Source organism: Carassius carassius, chromosome 45, assembly GCF_963082965.1.
Source record: "Carassius carassius chromosome 45, fCarCar2.1, whole genome shotgun sequence".
NCBI lineage: Eukaryota > Metazoa > Chordata > Actinopteri > Cypriniformes > Cyprinidae > Carassius > Carassius carassius.
The window spans coordinates 20800181-20817771 of NC_081799.1; the positions used below are offsets into that span (position 1 = coordinate 20800181).

At 38.3% G+C, this 17591-nt stretch overlaps 1 protein-coding gene and 1 pseudogene across 1 annotated transcript; both read right to left on the reverse strand.

The window, feature by feature from the left end:
- Positions 1-5562: 5562 nt before the first annotated feature.
- LOC132127017 (trace amine-associated receptor 13c-like) lies at positions 5563-11430 on the reverse strand. The gene is made up of 3 exons (XM_059538637.1): positions 11323-11430; positions 7723-7740; positions 5563-6587 (listed from the first exon to the last, which is right to left on the reverse strand). Exons 1-3 carry the CDS (start codon positions 11428-11430, stop codon positions 5637-5639), a joined length of 1077 nt encoding a protein of 358 aa, XP_059394620.1. The 3' UTR covers positions 5563-5636.
- Positions 11431-16140: 4710 nt separating this feature from the next.
- On the reverse strand, positions 16141-17199 carry LOC132126912 (trace amine-associated receptor 13c-like; annotated as a pseudogene).
- Positions 17200-17591: the final 392 nt, after the last annotated feature.

The following is a 17591-nucleotide window of genomic DNA, read 5'->3' on the forward strand; positions in this document are numbered from 1 at the left end:
ATTAACACTCACAGTCAAGACACTTACAATTGCATTTTCATTCAGTGTCCTGCAATGAATGTAGCAAAATTCAATGTGCACATTGAAAATGCATTCCGAGCTGATCACGTCTCCGCCCCCTCTTGGAGAGGCTTGCAGAAGGTCAGAGACTCAAATCTCAAGAAGAGGATTCAAGTGAGAGAACATGGACAAGACAGTTGGCCCGTGTACGTTTTGATAATTTTGGTTTATGGCTTCAATATTTCATTCGCACTTGTGGGCGGAGCTGAAACGCTGCTTTCATCTTATTGTTTGAATCGCTCCAGCTCCAGCTCGGTCTTTTCATTCTTTCAGGCAGAATAAGAGTCAGTGCGAGTGTAGCACTGTAATGTCTGAAACTACACTCACTGTTCATTAGCATAATATTTGAATCAGATGTAGCTGGGCACATAATTCGTGCTGCTGCGACCTGCAAATTATTTCTAGGTTGTAGTTTGTATGAATATTGTCCCACTGATAAATACAGTGCAAATAGTTCTCTCTCTTTGGATAAAAGTGAAGTGGAAATAAAAATCAATAATAGACTGAACAGTTCCATGTCTGTAACATTTACCACTCTCATCTTTTAAGTCATAAGGCACTATGTATGTGTGTGTGACATTAATAAATACTTGTAAAAATTAATATAGTTACATTTCTAAATAAAAATAGTAAAATCAGCTCTATGCTGCTCAGTGCTCCTGTAGCCTATGCCAGAGCGCCCTCTCGCGGCTGTAGACGGTAATGTTTTCTCTTGGTTCTGAATTAATGCGACTTAATAGTCCAATGCGACTTATATATGTTTTTTTCCTCGTCATGACGTATTTTTGGACTGATGCAACTTATACCGAAAAATACGGGTAACATTATTATTATTAATTATTATGAGAGTAATTGACACAGACTAGAACTTTAATGTTTCACCAAATTCAGCTCAGATCTTCAGACTCGTCTGACTCGTGTTGCTGTATAACTGGCCAGACTTACCTTCCCATTTTGCACCAAACGTTGCACAAATGTATTGGAAAATGTAAATGTAAATACAGAAATGCATTGTCATTTTACATATTGCATTCCAAATTGAATAATGCTACCCATATGCTTCCATAGAGATGGACTTATTGAAAATGCAAATTCATTCTCTGCCAGCAGAAGGCGCTTTAGAGTGGTAAAACTAATGAACTAACTAATAAACTATTTTTGGGAAACACTGGTAATGTTTATCAGAATATTGAAAAAAAATGTGTAAAGAAATCATATCACCGTTATTGAATTTTTTTTTATCACGATACATATTGATTTTGAATTATTGTCCAGCCACACCCTTAACACACTGCATGATTTTTGGATGTCCTAGATGAAAGATTGGCATTATGAAACAATTGTGGCTCCTAATCGGTGCTCTTATGTCATACAGTGATAGAGGTTCAAAGACAGCCATTGTCACGGTCTTGCGACCAAAGATACTATACTATACCTACTATACAGAATGATCATTGCACAGTGTTCAGGGCTTACTGAGGTGCTAAACCATTCAGGGCTTCATAAGTAACCAACCACCCAATAAAGCATTACAATAATCTAACCCTGAGGTCATAGACGCATTAATTAATGTTTCTGATATTGTGAGCACAGGTCGCAATTTAGATATATTTGTGATGGAAAAATTAAGTTTTACAAATGTTAGAAATGTGACTTTCAAAGGAAAGATTGCTATCAAATAGCACACCTAGGTTCCTAACTAATGACGAAGTCATTAAGTGTTAGACAGTGTTCTAGGTCATTAAATGCAGAGGTTTTAGGTCAGATAATTAACAACTCTGTTTTTTTATTTTTTAAATTTAACCGTAAGAAATGACACGTCATTCAGTTTTTTTTATATCGACTTTGCATTCCAAATTGATATGTTTCGCCGGGCTGCAATTAAATATAGAGCTATGTATCATCAGCATAACAGTGAAAGCTAAAACCATGTTCCCTGATGATATCTCCCAAGAGTAACATGTAAAGCGTAAAAATTAACGGCCCTAGTACTGAGCCTTGAAGTACTCCATACTGCACTTGTGATCGATATGATACCTCTTCATTTACTGCTATGAATAGATGGCGGTCATATAGGTATGATTTGAACCATGCTAATGCACTTCCACTAATGCCAACTAGGCATGGCCGGTATGAGATTCTGACTAGAATGATAACCTTATGATAACCTTAGATAATATCACGGTTTCACAGTGTTGCAATTACAGTACAGTACAGCTCTAAAATTGGTTATTTTTAATGTCTGGGTAAAAAAATATATATAATTATCCACTGAACATAATAGATTTTATTTTTAAGAAACATTTTGGAACTGTAAACATGTCAAGCTAAATAATTAAATGGTTATTAATTAAATGCAGACACTTATGTTAGCCTAAACCTAAAAATTATTAATGAAACAAAAACACATTTTTGCTGTAATAATAATTAGTTATTATTAATAATTGAATATGAACCAAAGCTTGATAATATTAATGTATTATTGTCATTATTAGCCCTTCATGGATTCAATCTTATATATATGTAGCTTATTATAGTATAAACCATGAGTTTCTCACACTGCAAAGCTAAACTGCACCTGCTTTTGTGTTTTGCATTAATCCCATCCAAGTGCAAACACAGTAAAAAAAAAATGGCTGGTTTAACCTTAACCACCCCAAAGAACCATACAGTGGCATACCAGTGTTGGGAAGATTACTTTGGAAATGTAATAGGTTACAGATTACAAGTTACCCTATTTAAAATGTCATAGTAGTGTAACTTTTTTAATTACTTTAATAAAGTAATGGAACTAATTACTTTTGAATACTTTTTGATTACTTTTAAAAATTTCTAATGAATGTTTATTTGCAACTGTTAATCATTTTCAAACATTTACACCATGCAGGTTTAACCTTAAAGTAGTGCTCAATTCTGTCAGACTTTCACCATCCTTCATTTGAATTCAGATGATCACATTTGAACACATCCACCACAAAATTAGACTTTAGTACTCCCTTTTACTTTGAGATTGATCTGAAGTTAAATGTAGATTTAAAATCATAAGAAATTGTTTAAAGATACTGTTTTTGAAACCAAATCTTTGCATAACTATATGAAACACTGCATCTAACAATGGTTTGGGAAAAAATAGTTAATAAAAAAAATAAAAGTATATACATCAACTCAAAAACAGTTATCTAATAAGTATGTGTCCTATTTTGTGTACTAAACTCCTGAAACATTGGTGTCTTTTTATGATATGATGATAGTTTCTCAAAATAAGTAAGTGACTCACAGCAGTTCTAGAGATTATATTTGTGTTGAGGTACTCATATATTGAGGCAGCAGAGGCTGAAAACACTGCGAGCTTCAGTAGGCCTATGTGTAGTAAATGAAACCACATGTCTGTGCCGTTAATTTCCACTGGGAAATGAAAAAAAATTAGGCTGGGTAATCTCACACACCCACAACACATTCTGAAACATGGACAACCCTATTTTGTGTATGGACCTGACATGATAAAGATTTAAATCCTTAGGTTGGGGACATGCAACATAATTAAGAGTTCTCTCCTGAACTGCACCTTCACTTCCATCATCCATCCATCCTCTCATGACTTTAATACTGAAGTATTACTTTAAAACATTTATTTGGCAAATTTAATTACCACTTGTATTTAGTTTTACTACAAATTCCAAGGTTAAACTACGGTTAGTGCCATACCATAGGCTACATTAATTTTCGCAAGGGTTGTTTTTTTCTGCATTAGCTCCACCTAAACCTATGATAAAATATGATTATTTGTCTGCTAAATTACTACTGTAACATTACAATAGATAATAATGATGTCGTTTATACAGTATTTTGAGTGAGTGTGAGCAATGTGCTGCTGCTGCTTGACTAAGTGAACAAAGATAAAACTACAATAGCATATTTACAGATGAAACTGACCTGCACTTGAAACCCTGAACAGTATTTTATCTTCTCTGCTCCAGCTGTGCGCTTCCACAGTCCACTCCACTTTCTCTCTCTCGCATTGATTTCTCGGAGTCTGATCCAAACCGTTTGGCGGAGGCGCGGAGAGTGCGCGAGCCCAACCATTGCCAGTCATTACTAGTCATTACTAATTCATGATTTATTAGAGATTTAATTATCAAATGGCCGATTCGGAAATGATCGCTTTAGTACATTCGTCAGACAATTAAACAATAATAATATTAAAATAGCGGGCCAAATCGTCTGTCAGTCCACCGGGAATAGTCCCGGTTCTCCCGATGGCCAGTCAGCGCCTGATTTCCACAGACACGCAGAACGTGCAGGATTCATATATTTTCATTTTACGGCTTAATATTCACAGACACTATTCCATATCGCGTTTTGATTGAAGTTTAATGACCTACTTTTTGTTTATTCATCCAAAATGTGGCATATTCCGTCCGCGTTTGGCTAAATTCCGTTTTTATGACAGGATTCTATGAACCAGACTGTGTTTTCCGCACCGCGTAAATTATATGGCCTTATGTCTCAGTGCAATTTGGGAAATAAATCAATTAAATCTGTACGTGGATGTGTGTAAATTTTCAAATGTAATCCCCTTTTGTAATCTTTAAAAATTTCATAAGTAACTGTAATTTAATTACACATTTTTTCTTAGTAACTGTAACTGATTACAGTTACATTTATTTTGTAATTAAATTACGTAACGCCGTTACATGTAACTAGTTACTCCCCAACACTGGGCATAACAGGTTCTTTTTATATGGTAGCAGTGCAATATAGCACCTCGACCACCCCAAAGAACCCCTGAAGAACATTTTGTGTGTGTGTGTGTGTCGCTAATAAAGTAAGTGAGTCAATTTTGATACAGCAAATAATCTATTCACTAAACTATTTGAAAAGTCACATGAAAGCTGCCAAAGCTGACTGGATAATTAGTAAAAGCAGTGTAAAATTTCCTTTATTTATTTATTCACAACAATTTCCATGAAACAACAAATACATCAATTCATTAAAAAAGTTACATTAAGATATTTCATATTTTTCTTCTTACCTTTCATTACTCTTCTTCTCCTTTCTTTTTTAGCATAGCTCCATTCATGAAACAGATTGTAAGTTAAAGTTGCATTGTTTCAGATTTGTAACCCTCTTAGGTGTATTATAAGCCATTTTAATCATTCACTTTCTGATGAACCACCATGATAATACATTTGACTCTAATAAATTCTACATGACTCTAAATGACTGTTTTCTTTTTGTCATTGTGTTTTTGATCTATAATACAGATGAAACATGACTGATGTAAAAAGGTTAAGCATAATGTATCTTTAACTTATTGCAGTAGCTTGAGGAGTCATTGCAAAATGATTCATGAAATTTCTTTCACTTTTTTTCAGTATGATAAATGAAATTTACCGTTAAATTCTGGTGATATCATCACAGTTTGATATCCTCAGGTGATATCATCACAATTTGAGATTACAACAGCAAACCTACTCTTCAAAACTGAGCAAAATATTATTAAAGTGCATGTAGTGTGAATTACAAATATAAATCTAGATCTACTTTGAGTGGCATCTTCACCAGATTAATTACAACTAATGGTCTGTAAAAATATTGACAAGAGAGGATGCTGGGTGAAATATTTTTAGAGTCAAGATGTGTTTAACTGTTCTTCTAAACCAAGGGTAAAATAAAGCATAGATAAGAGGATTCAGGCTTGAGTTAGTGTACGTGACCCATGTCAAAATGTTTTTGGTTGTGGAAGAGGCTACTGATATAGAACTGATATAGTAAGGAATCCAGCAAAGCAGATAAACGGCTACAATGACCCCTAATGTCAGAGCAGCTTTGCTCTCAGATTTCCTCTTCACTGAACCTTCTATTAAACATTTACCTCCCTTCATTAGTAAGTTAATAACTTTTACATGGCGATGTACTACATAGAAAATCCTCATATATAAAGTTATGATCAGAATACAAGGAAAAATGAAAGCCACAAATAAATCAGCGACTCTCCAGACAAATCCTGTCATAACATCTCTTCTGTTTGAAGCATCCAAATTTCCAGTATTAATTACAAAGGCAGTGTTATAAGCTGAGGAGCAAACCCAGCACAGACAGATGCTCATTAATGTTTTAGTCGTGGTTATTTTCTGTGGGTACAGTAATGGTTGACACACAGCCACAAAACGATCAAAAGCAATTAAAACTATATTACTAAGAGATACGGAGAAAAGCACTGTCAGAAATACTATATAGAGTGCACAGAAAGAACCTCCAAAGTACGAACACATCTCAATCAGCCTGAAGGCCTCTATAGGCATCACAAATCCAATAAGCATGTCGGCCACAGCCAGAGAGAGAATGATTAGGTTGGTTGGAGTGTGAAGCTTCTTGAAGTGAGAGATGGAGATGATCACCAGCAGGTTCAGAAACACAGTCCAGACTGACAGCAATAATACAAAAATATAGATGATATTATGTTCAAAACTGGAGCGTTTTGTCTTCATACATGATGAGGTGATTGTATCAAAGCAGTACTGAGTCTCATGATACACAGTCTCATTAGCCATCAGTGAGTCTTCTCCTGTTAGGAGTTTGTTCTTCTCTCATTATTTTCCTTTCATTTATACTGTGTTTGGATCAGACTGACCAACCCATCTACCGCCCACTCTGATGTAACTGACAAAAAGAAAAAGAAAGTCATTTCATTTTTGTTTATTGTTTTCATCTTGTCCCCCCCCCCCCCCCTTTTTTTGTATTATCAGTTGGAACTGAATTTAACACAGGTCTGGTGGTTATTTCTTCCTTTGCGTGGCAGCTTCAGGTGCCCCCTTGGCTTTCCCAATCTCATATGTGTAAATTGTCGCCTCACTAATCTGTATTTGAGGACAATAACCAAATGGAGAGATTAAACTAAGCCAGTCGATTTGGTCGATCAAACTTTTAAATACATTTGGCATTTCTGTAGTAAACATACAATTTCACAATCTGTGTTCCGTTTAAGCAGTTTTACTGCACAGATTGGTAAATAGAGTGAATAGAGTGTGAATTTGAAAGTTTACTACAGAAATGCTTGAATACATTTAAAATTTGGACTGACAAAATCAAATTAACCTCAGATGTCAAGCTATGCCTATGCTTACAATGACTTAAACATAATTTTACATTACTCAGTAAACTTTAAAATAATTTAAGTGCAAGGGTTTACTTAAAAATATTGAGCCACACAAAAATAAAACTAAATCCCTTATTCAGATAATGTAGTTGCTGCATTAACAATTTAACAGACATTAATTGCAGTGTTCTTAATCTTTAAGTTAGTAGTACAGTACTGTTCAGGTTCACAGTTGGAGGCAAGGATGGAGACGAGTCTGCTTACAGACAGGAGGTTAAAGAGCTGACTGTCTGGTGTAATCACAACAGGAGAAACCCCCCAGCACTCCCCCACTTACCATCATGTACAGCACTGTAACAACAGTGGAGTCATTCAAGTTCCTGGGCACCACCATGTCTTAGAAACTGAAGTGGGACATTCACATAGAATCAACCTGCAATAGAAGCTCCTGAAAGAGTTCTACTCGGCAATCGAGTCTGTCCTGTGTACATCCATAACATTAGGAGACTATAACAGACAGTCAGGACTAGTGCTGTTTTTAATACATCAATACGACGGTGTACATCCATAACATTAGGAGACTATAACAGACAGTCAGGACTAGTGCTGTTTTTAATACATCAATACGACGATGTATTGTTACAGAGATTTGACACAGCTGTCTCCATATCGATATTGTGGCACTTGTGCAGCAGTGGACCTTGCTTAATTAGAATACAAGAAAACAGTTTGAAAATGGAATAGAAAATTACAAGGTTTCTAAAAAAATTATGAATAGAGCGTAATATATAGGCTACAACAAGAGGGCCTTTCACACCATTTTAGTTCCAGAATTAAATGTACAGTACTGAAGTACTGGGACAATTTTGCACAAACTATTTAAGGCCCAGTGTTTTGCCTTCTTTCTCTATTAACAGTGAAGCTGTGGCTTTAATAACTTTAGAAACAATGATGTTACCCACCTCTTGTTGAGAAAGATAATGTAGCTCTTGAGCGATTAAGCTATTAGTGATGCAATGTCCGATTCATTTCCGCAAACTAGACAAAACCAGTAAAACTCATTACAAACGAGGCATTTGTTGTATCCAGTAGGGAAATAATTACCTATTATAATGACTTATACTGTCTTTTATAACATAAAACTGTTTCTGCATTTGTGACCAGAGAAATGACAAACGACAAGCACTACTTTCTACACTGCTCAAATCTCGCGTTTGAATCGTCAGTGGCAAATCCTTTAAATTTAAAAACGTACTTAAAGTCTGTGAGTCAGAATAGCCAACATTGTAGTCTACTCTCCCAGGATCAGAAAACAGTCATCCATAAAAAGTTAAAGATGCAATGCATCGATTTAGTTTGCATTTGTATCGTGATGCATTGTTTCTAACATGCATCTGTCACAGTGTCTGGGTTGTGTTCCCGGGGTTTCCACTAGATGTCTCCCTTTCCCACGGTGTCTGTCACTTTATGAACTTCTGTTCCCTTATTTGGTCACCTTCCTCCTTGTTTGGGTTAATTGATTATTACCCACCTGTCTCCAGTTCCCTCATTACCTTCTGTGTATTTATACCCGGTCTGTCTTAGTATGTGTCAGGACTCCTTGTCTAATGTCTTGTCATTCCGTAGTCTTGATCCTGCCTTGTGTTTTGTCCGTTCTTGTTTATTTGGATTCTCTGGTTTTGACCCTGCCTGGACTGTTTACCCTTTTGGATTGCCCCTTAATAAATATCTTACCTGCACTTGGATCTCCTCGTGTTTCTTGTATCACTGAACGTAACAGAAGGACTACGTCAACACGAGATCCAGCGGTATGTCGTTTTTCCGTTCCCAAGCCAAGATGGTGGAGCGGCGAGCCAAGTATCTTAGGTTGACCGCCCTCCGCCAAGAGGGAAATGAAGTGGGTGCCCTGGCTCAGGTGTTCTGGTCCCTGGCCGAGGGCATGGGCTACAACGATGCGGCCCTCAAAGACTATTTCAATGGCGGGCTGGATGATCCAGTGTCTCAGGAGGAGATGGCGCAGTTAGAGACACTGGAATTCTGGGAATTTGTGCGCTACCAGCAGCATCGGCTTCAGTGGGATGCCCCAGCCACTCCTGTCTCTTCCGGCGGGGTGGTCGTCAGCCCAGCACCACTGCCCAGGATGGCTACCAGCCAAATGCCACAGCACAAGATGGCCGCTAACCCAGCGCCAATGCCCAAATTGGCCACCGTTCCAGCGACACAGTACAAGATGGCCACCAGCCCAGCTCCAATGCCCACTTTGGCCACCAGTTCAGCGCCACAGCCCAAGATGGCCGTCAGCCTAGCGCCACAGCACAAGATGGCCGCTGCCCCAGCGCCAATGCCCAAATTGGCCACCGGTCCAGCACCACAGTACAAGATGGCCGCCATTCCAGCGCCACAACCCCAGATGGCCACCAGCCCAGCACCACAGTACAAGATGGCTGCCTGTCCAGAGTCATGGCCCAAGATGGCTGCTTGCCCAGCACCGCTGCACAGGATGAGAGTCTCAGCTGACCCTCCGGAGTCGAGTCAGGTGCCAGTGGACCCTCCAGATTCGAGTCAGGTGCCAGTGGACCCTCCAGAGTCAAGTCAGGTGCCAGTGGACCCTCCAGAGTCGAGTCAGGTGCCAGTGGACCCTCCAGAGTCGAGTCAGGTGCCAGTGGACCCTCCAGAGTCGAGTCAGGTGCCAGTGGACCCTCCAGAGTCGAGTCAGGTGCCAGTGAACCCTCCAGAGTCGAGTCAGGTGCCAGTGAACTCTCCAGAGTCCCTGACCACACGGCTGTGGTGGTCTTCTGCTCCGCCCTGGGGGCTTCCGCCCTGATCACATGGTTGTGGTGGTCTTCTGCTCCGCCCTGGGGGACTCCAGTCTCCACCACACTGACATGGTGGTCTTCTGCTCCGCCCTGGGGGGCTTCCGCCCGGACCACACGGTTGTGGTGGTCTTCTGCTCCGCCCTGGGGGGCTTCATGTTGTTTTTTGCTTTTTGTTTTTGTGTTCACTCCTGTCCCTGTTCCTCTCTGTTAGCCTGGCCCTCCGTCCCTCCCCCTGAACCTCCTCCAGTCCACCTCCCTCCTGGTCTCCCAGGTTTGTGTTTACACTTCTGGTGTCTGTTCCCTGTGTTTTTTTTTCCCTGTCCCTCCGTCCCTCCCCCTAAGCCTCCACCTGTCCGCCTCCCTCCTGGTCTCTGTTTTTTGTATGTCGTGGAGCGTCTGGAAGCTGCTCCGTAGAGGGGGGGTATTGTCACAGTGTCTGGGTTGTGTTCCCGGGGTTTCCACTAGATGTCTCCCTTTCCCACGGTGTCTGTCACTTTATGAACTTCTGTTCCCTTATTTGGTAACCTTCCTCCTTGTTTGGGTTAATTGATTATTCCCCACCTGTCTCCAGTTCCCTCATTACCTTCTGTGTATTTATACCCGGTCTGTCTTAGTATGTGTCACGGAGTCCTTGTCTAATGTCTTGTCATTCCGTAGTCTTGATCCTGCCTTGTGTTTTGTCCGTTCTTGTTTATTTGGATTCTCTGGTTTTGACCCTGCCTGGACTGTTTACCCTTTTGGATTGCCCCTTAATAAATATCTTACCTGCACTTGGATCTCTCCGTGTTTCTTGCATCACCGAACGTGACAGCATCAGTAAAAATTATTTTTATATATATATATATATATATATATATATATATATATATATATATGGATGCGATTATACTTTTATTGTTTAGAAAGCAACCAATAATCTGTGACCAATATTTTACATGTAGATTGATTTCTCCTCTGGAAACTGTTTAGCGCGTTCAACGCTGTGATTCAATATAACATATCACAACAACACCAGGGAAACCTGAGGAAAAGCGGGGATTAAAGTCCAAAACCTGACCTGAAACCTAACAAATCAATTGGGGCTAAAGCAGTTCCATTAACGACAAATTAAGTTCACACAATCTAACTGGTTTGGTTTGGTTTGGTATGGTTTGGAAAGGAAAGGAAAGGAGTAGGATTAGCTTGTTTAGTACCAGTTTAATTACAGTTGGTGTTTGGTAAAAATATTTACCCGAGAGGATGCTGGCTGATTTAAAATGCGTTTAACCGTCTTTTTAAACCAAGACTTAAATAAAGAATAGATAAGAGGATAAAGACCTGAGTTAAAATGCGCACAACCCATTTTACATGAACTGCTAAAAGAGAACCAATGATGGAATGTGCACGAGCAGAGCCGCTGAACCGAGTATCATCCTGCTGGGAGACAGCATCGTAGTATGTTAAGGGGCATAACATTTTCGTCACATGAGGCCTGAGGCATTCGCCAATGACAAAGCACTGGATAGCTGGCCAATCAGAGCACACCTTGCTTTTTTAGAATGATAAGCTTTGTAAAAATCAACACTTTTCGGAAAGGCAGGGCATAGAGGAATATGCAAAATAATTTGTTTTTTAACCTTAAACCACATAAACACATTGCATTATTTTTTTAGCAACATCATATGACCCCTTTAAGTATGATCTGCCCTGGACACCGATTTGCGGAAATGTTAGACTACACAATAATCTACTTGAAAAATTATTTTAGAAGAGATATACATATAACAGTTATCCTAATTTAGCACAAGACACATGGTTTAAAATGAATAGAATCTACATCCTTTTACCTAAGTATTTCAAAGAACACTTAAAGCAAAGCAGTCGTGTGTTTGAAAGAATGAACTTAACTAGCCTATGTGCACAGGTAGTAGCACAAACTATACAGTGTGTTCTATGGGCAAAGTGTGATTAAAACAATTCAATGTTTATTACTCCACTGTTTCCAGAATTTGCACACATTTTGCATACTTCATGAGAGATTAGAGTTTTTAATTGAGTGGCCAGAGTGACATGTTCTTCAAGCCACAATGCCAATGGCATTCAGGCAAGCATTTGGATGAAGAGTTGCTGTGATCATAGTGTAATGAACCAGAACTCGACATGGGATCCATAATGCAGGCTTTATTGTAAAGGCTCGTAGTCATACAGGCAATGGTCAGAACCAGCAATATCAACAGCGTGGGAAGAACAGAGAATCAAAATCCAGTAACAAGCAAGGGGTCGTAGGTAGGCAGCAAAGGTACGTAGAGGATATCAAGCAGAATCGGTAACAGGAAATCAAACACGGGTAATAACGCTCAGAAATGACAGACACAGCAAATCAAGACTTCGCGTTTGAACTCTTGTGGAAGACCAGCTTATATGCACAGTCCTGATGAGTGGCACCTGTGCAGGTGATCAGAGTCCAAGGACGTGGCTTATGGGAAATGTAGTGTCGTCAGTGTAATTGAATGAATGGATGCGTGTGTGTCAATATTCAGGTGAGGGTGCTCTCTGCTGGCCAGCAGAGGGAATCACGGGGTTCGTCTCCGTGATACATAGACTGTTTTGAAGTATTTATTGAAAGGCCGTATAATTTGCTTGCTAGAGCACAAACATGGTCTTACTATAAACTATAAGCATCACCACACTAAGTTTCTCATTGGTATTGCTCCCCTAGGGTATGTTTTTTACATATCTTCTGGGGAAGTTGTGGCCTAGTGGTTAGAGAGTTTGACTCCTAACCATATGGTTGTGGGTTAGAGTCTAGAGCCGGAAATACCAAGACTTGGGTGTATGTCGTGTCACTTTCTCTTTCACTTTCTGCTTGGGGAGGAAGAGTTAGTGATGAGCAAATTACAGAAGAGAGTGACCTTCTAAAAATCCTGTTACCTGGAGATATTGTTTTAGCAAACCTTTTTTTTTTTTGCTTTAACCCCTGTGTTTTACTAAATTCTGCTGAGGTGAAATTCAGTGCAGTCTTGTATTGTGATACAGTATGTACCGTATAGTGGCCTCTGTATTGTATTGTGACTTTGCTGGTGATACACAGCCCTAGGGATGGGAAGATTCACAGATTCGCTCATTGCATCGACAAAAAAGTTAAAGACGCAATGCATCAATTTAAAAAAGTGTGCATCATTTCTAACATATTTGCATTTGTAAAAAAACAACTTATTATTAATATATATATTTACTAGTGGATGCGGTATACTTGTATTGTTTAGAAAGTGACCAATAATCTGTGACCAATATTTTACATGTAGATTGATTTCTCCTCTGGAAATGGTTTAGCGCGTTATCTCATCAACGCTGTGATTCAATATGACATATCACAACAACACCAGGGAAACCTGAGGAAAAGTGGGGACTAAAGTCCAAAACCTGACCTGAAATAACCTAACAAATCAATTGGGGCTAAAGCGGTTCCATAAACGACAAATTAAGTTCACACAATCTAACTGGTTTGGTTTGGTTTGGTTTGGTTTGGTTAGGAAAGGAAAGGAAAGGAAAGGAAAGGAAAGGAAAGGAAAGGAAAGGAAAGGAAAGGAAAGGAAAGGAAAGGAAAGCAAAAGAAAGTTTGATTAGCTTGTTTACTACCAGCTTAATTACAGTTGGTGATTGGTAAAAATATTTACCAGAGAGGATGCTGGCTGATTTAAGATGTGTTTAACTGTGTTTTTAAACCAAGACTAAAATAAAGAATAGATAAGAGGATTCAGACCTGAGTTAATATGCACAACCCATTTAAAAAGATTATTGATATAGAACAGCTATAGTATAGAGTGCTTTTGATTTTATTAACAACTGCAAGAAAATGAACAAAACAGTATTAAAGCACATTAGTACTCAATATATAGATTAATATTATTTAGAAGTTCTGTAGTTCAACATTTTAATTTAAATAAAATGGCTTTGCAAGTGAAAACACTTAAGGCATATCGCAGGGTCCCATGGGTGGAAATGTCACATGCTCAAACACAAACACACACAGAGTACCTTTGTTGTATTATCAAGAAATCTATCACAGTAAACTCTAAAGCACTGTTATGGACATCATGGCTTGTTATTTCTGAAATGTAGCACAGGCGTTAACAGCACCCTAAGGAGCACATGTAGAGATTATTCTCAAGTGTATCAATCATTGAGGGTGCAAAAGAAATACAGACAAACACACACAACAGACTGATGTAACAGCTAATGCTTTCTACTGCAGGTCCAGTGATTTAACCCTCTGGCATCTAACACCGACTCTACACCAGCTACGTCACACCACAACAGTTAAAGTCTGTCCACACTGGACTTGACAAAAAGAGCATTGAAAATAATTTGAAATTTCTGTCAGCACGTCAATAATAGAATGCAGTAGCAGTTTACTGTCGTGGATTTGTCGTGTTGGGCCGTGCTGCATCCAGTGTAGACAGAATCACTGTGTAAACACAGTGTGAGGGGTTTTTGGCAAAGACTATAGAATACCCGAGACATGTCAATCGTACAGTTTTGAATTGGGAAAAATGCAACACTTAATATAGCTTTTCAATCATAGGAAGCCTCGCCTTCTGAATGAAAGAGCCAATTGCTAATTGGTAAAGTCAACACGTCACTGCAGCTGCCGTTAGAAAGGTCCCTGTTGCTATAGAACCAGTCAGTGTTCTGAGAAGTGCGCTAAGGACTGCACATGTGCATTGGCTAATCAAGCCTGAAAAAAAATACACATTTTGCAATGCTATTTGAGCAAAAAATGCAAAAGATTTATGACACAGTTGTTGTCAAATTTCATTGGTGATTTCAGATATGAAATTTAATCGTAAGCTTAGTGAATAGTTTGGGATAATTTAATGTTTCCCCATACAAAGTGATAGGAGCTGCACTTGCATGCCCAAGAAGCATTTCAAAGATGGCCGCTGAGTGACATGACTTGGCTTAAAGAGACTCTGGTTTCAGGGCCCTGGAGAAATTTTGACAAGCCCTGGCATTTGTGCTTTTTCCAGTATCTTAAAGGGGTCATGAACTGAAAAACCAAAATTCAATTGATCTTTTGACATATAAAAGGTCAATGTTCTATAAAATACCCTGTAAGTTTCAGAAGTTTACGGTCGCCAAGATTTTGCCCAGTAAGACATGTTCAACATCTTTTGTTGATCCTGGATCAACATTACTGTCCAAAATATAGACTAAACTTAATCCCTACCCCTAAACCTAACTCTACCAATAATTTATTCCTAAAATCAGTGCGAAATAATAGCTGATTAACAAGGCTGTATAACCTAACCCTGATCATAAGCCTAAAACAGATATTTCCAGAAAAGTTATCCCTCAATTCTGATTGGCTAATTGGAATGTTGCTCCAGGATCAACAAGGATTTTGATAAAGGAACATGATTTACTGGGTGAAATCATGGTCACCATGTTATAATAGAGGCAAATGTGCAGGACTACATTGAAACCAAACTATAAGGATGCTCTGAAGACCAGACAAGTGCCAAGTTGTAGAAAAACAGTGTTTGCATTACCTTCCTTCTGATCAATCAATCACAGCATTAGGTATTTGCGTGAGACTACAATCCACCACGCCCACTGAAGTTACAATAGAATAGTTAAGCTCCAGCCTTTAAAAATCTTTCAGGTGAATCTGAAGTTACTTTGTTTTAAATGTTTTAACCCTCTGAGGTCTCCTGTAAGATATTTTAATCATTCACTTTGTGATGAACCACGGTAATAAAACAATTGATCCCTACACAGTCCTATATAACTGTCCTCTTTTTGATCATTGTGTTTTTTATCTATGTTAACAGATTCAACATGACTGATAAAAGTGAAGGATAAAGTACATAATATGTATCTTAATCATTTATTTCGGTACATTGAAGATTTGTAATTCTTGCTCAGTTTTCCTAATAAGCTAATGCAACACAGACAAACACTTTGTTACTTAAACTTACTGTGTTAAAATACATTTACTTAATTGTTAAATTCTGAAAACCTACAAAACCTGCATTTGAACATCATAGTGTAGGAATCATACAGCAATGATACTCAAATACATGTAGTGTAAATTATAACTATTATGATTATCTACCTTTATGACCTTATAACAATTGGAGTTTATGTGAAATTGTTTTCATAGTGATGGCTTTACCAGTTTAATTACAATTGATGTTCTGCTAAAATGTTGACCAGAGAGGATGCTGGCTGAAATATTTTCAGAGTTAAGATGTGTTTTACTGACTTTTTAAACCATGGGTAAAACAAAGCATAGATCATAGGATTCATACCTGAATTATTGTACATGACCCATGTCAAAACATTTATGGTTGTGGAAGAGATTACTGTAATAGAACAGATATAGTAGGGAATATAGCAAAGCAGATAAACCGTCACAATGATTCCTAATGTCAGAGCAGCTTTGCTCTCAGATTTCCTCCTCAATGAACCTTCATTTATGTTTTTGCCACCCTTCATCAGGGTGTTTATAACTTTCACTTGCTGATGTACAACATAGAAAATCCTCAAATAAAAAGATATGATCAGCATACAAGGAAAAATAAAAGACATGATAAGATCAGTGATTTTCCAAGCAAAACCCATCATAACAGAACAATCTCCATAACACTTGTTTTTTCTGCTTGAAATGTCAAAATATCCATTATTAATTGCAAAGGCAGTGTTATAAGTTGAAGAGCAAATCCAGCTCAGGCAGATGCTTATTAATGTTTTAGTCATGGTTAATTTCTGTGGATACAGTAATGGGTCACATACAGCCACATAACGATCGACAGCAATTAAAACTAAATTACTAAGAGATGCTGAGAGAAGCATCGCAATAAATATAGAATAGAGTCCACAGAAAGTGTCTCCAAAGTACCAACACATCTCAATCAGCCTAGTGGCCTCTATGGGAATCAAAAGTCCAAGAAGAAGGTCGGCAACAGCCAGAGAAAGAATGATCAGGTTTGTTGGACTGTGAAGTTTCTTGAAGTGAGAGATGGAGATGATCACCAGCAGGTTCAGAAAAACAGTCCATGCTGACTGCAATGATGCAAACACATATATGATATAATATTCATGACTGGAGTGTTTTCCCTTGATGCATGATGAGTTGATGGCAGGAAAGCAGTATTGAGTCTCATGACCCTCTGTCTCATAGGCCATGATTAAAGCTCCTCCTGTTAGGAGTTTGTTCTGCTCTTCTTACTGTACTATCATTTATACAGTGTCTGGATCAGACTGACCAACCCATCTACCGCCCGATCTGATGCTGAATAATGATGTCATTTCCATCCAGCACTTTCAGGCTTGATCTGACTAATGTGATCTAAAGACACCTCATGTAGAATCTGTACAATATTCCTGCTATATTTTATGTAATTATTTTAGTTTTTTTATTATTATTTTTCTGTTAATTATCTAGAGTATGTTGGCCCTCAGTAGTTTAAAATATTCCACCACAGTTTTCTAATGAAACAAAAATCCAATCTCATAATAAACCAAAAAAGCACTAACACTCTGCGTTGCAGTTTAATTAAATATATATTTATTCTGTCATGCTGGAGTTCCAAAGCGAAGCACAGCATTGAGTTTAAGCAAGAAGCTCATTA

Excerpts from the sequence above, each read along its gene's own strand:
- LOC132127017 (XM_059538637.1), bottom strand. The coding sequence starts at position 11,430 with ATGTTATGCCCCTTAACATACTACGATGCTGTCTCCCAGCAGGATGAT.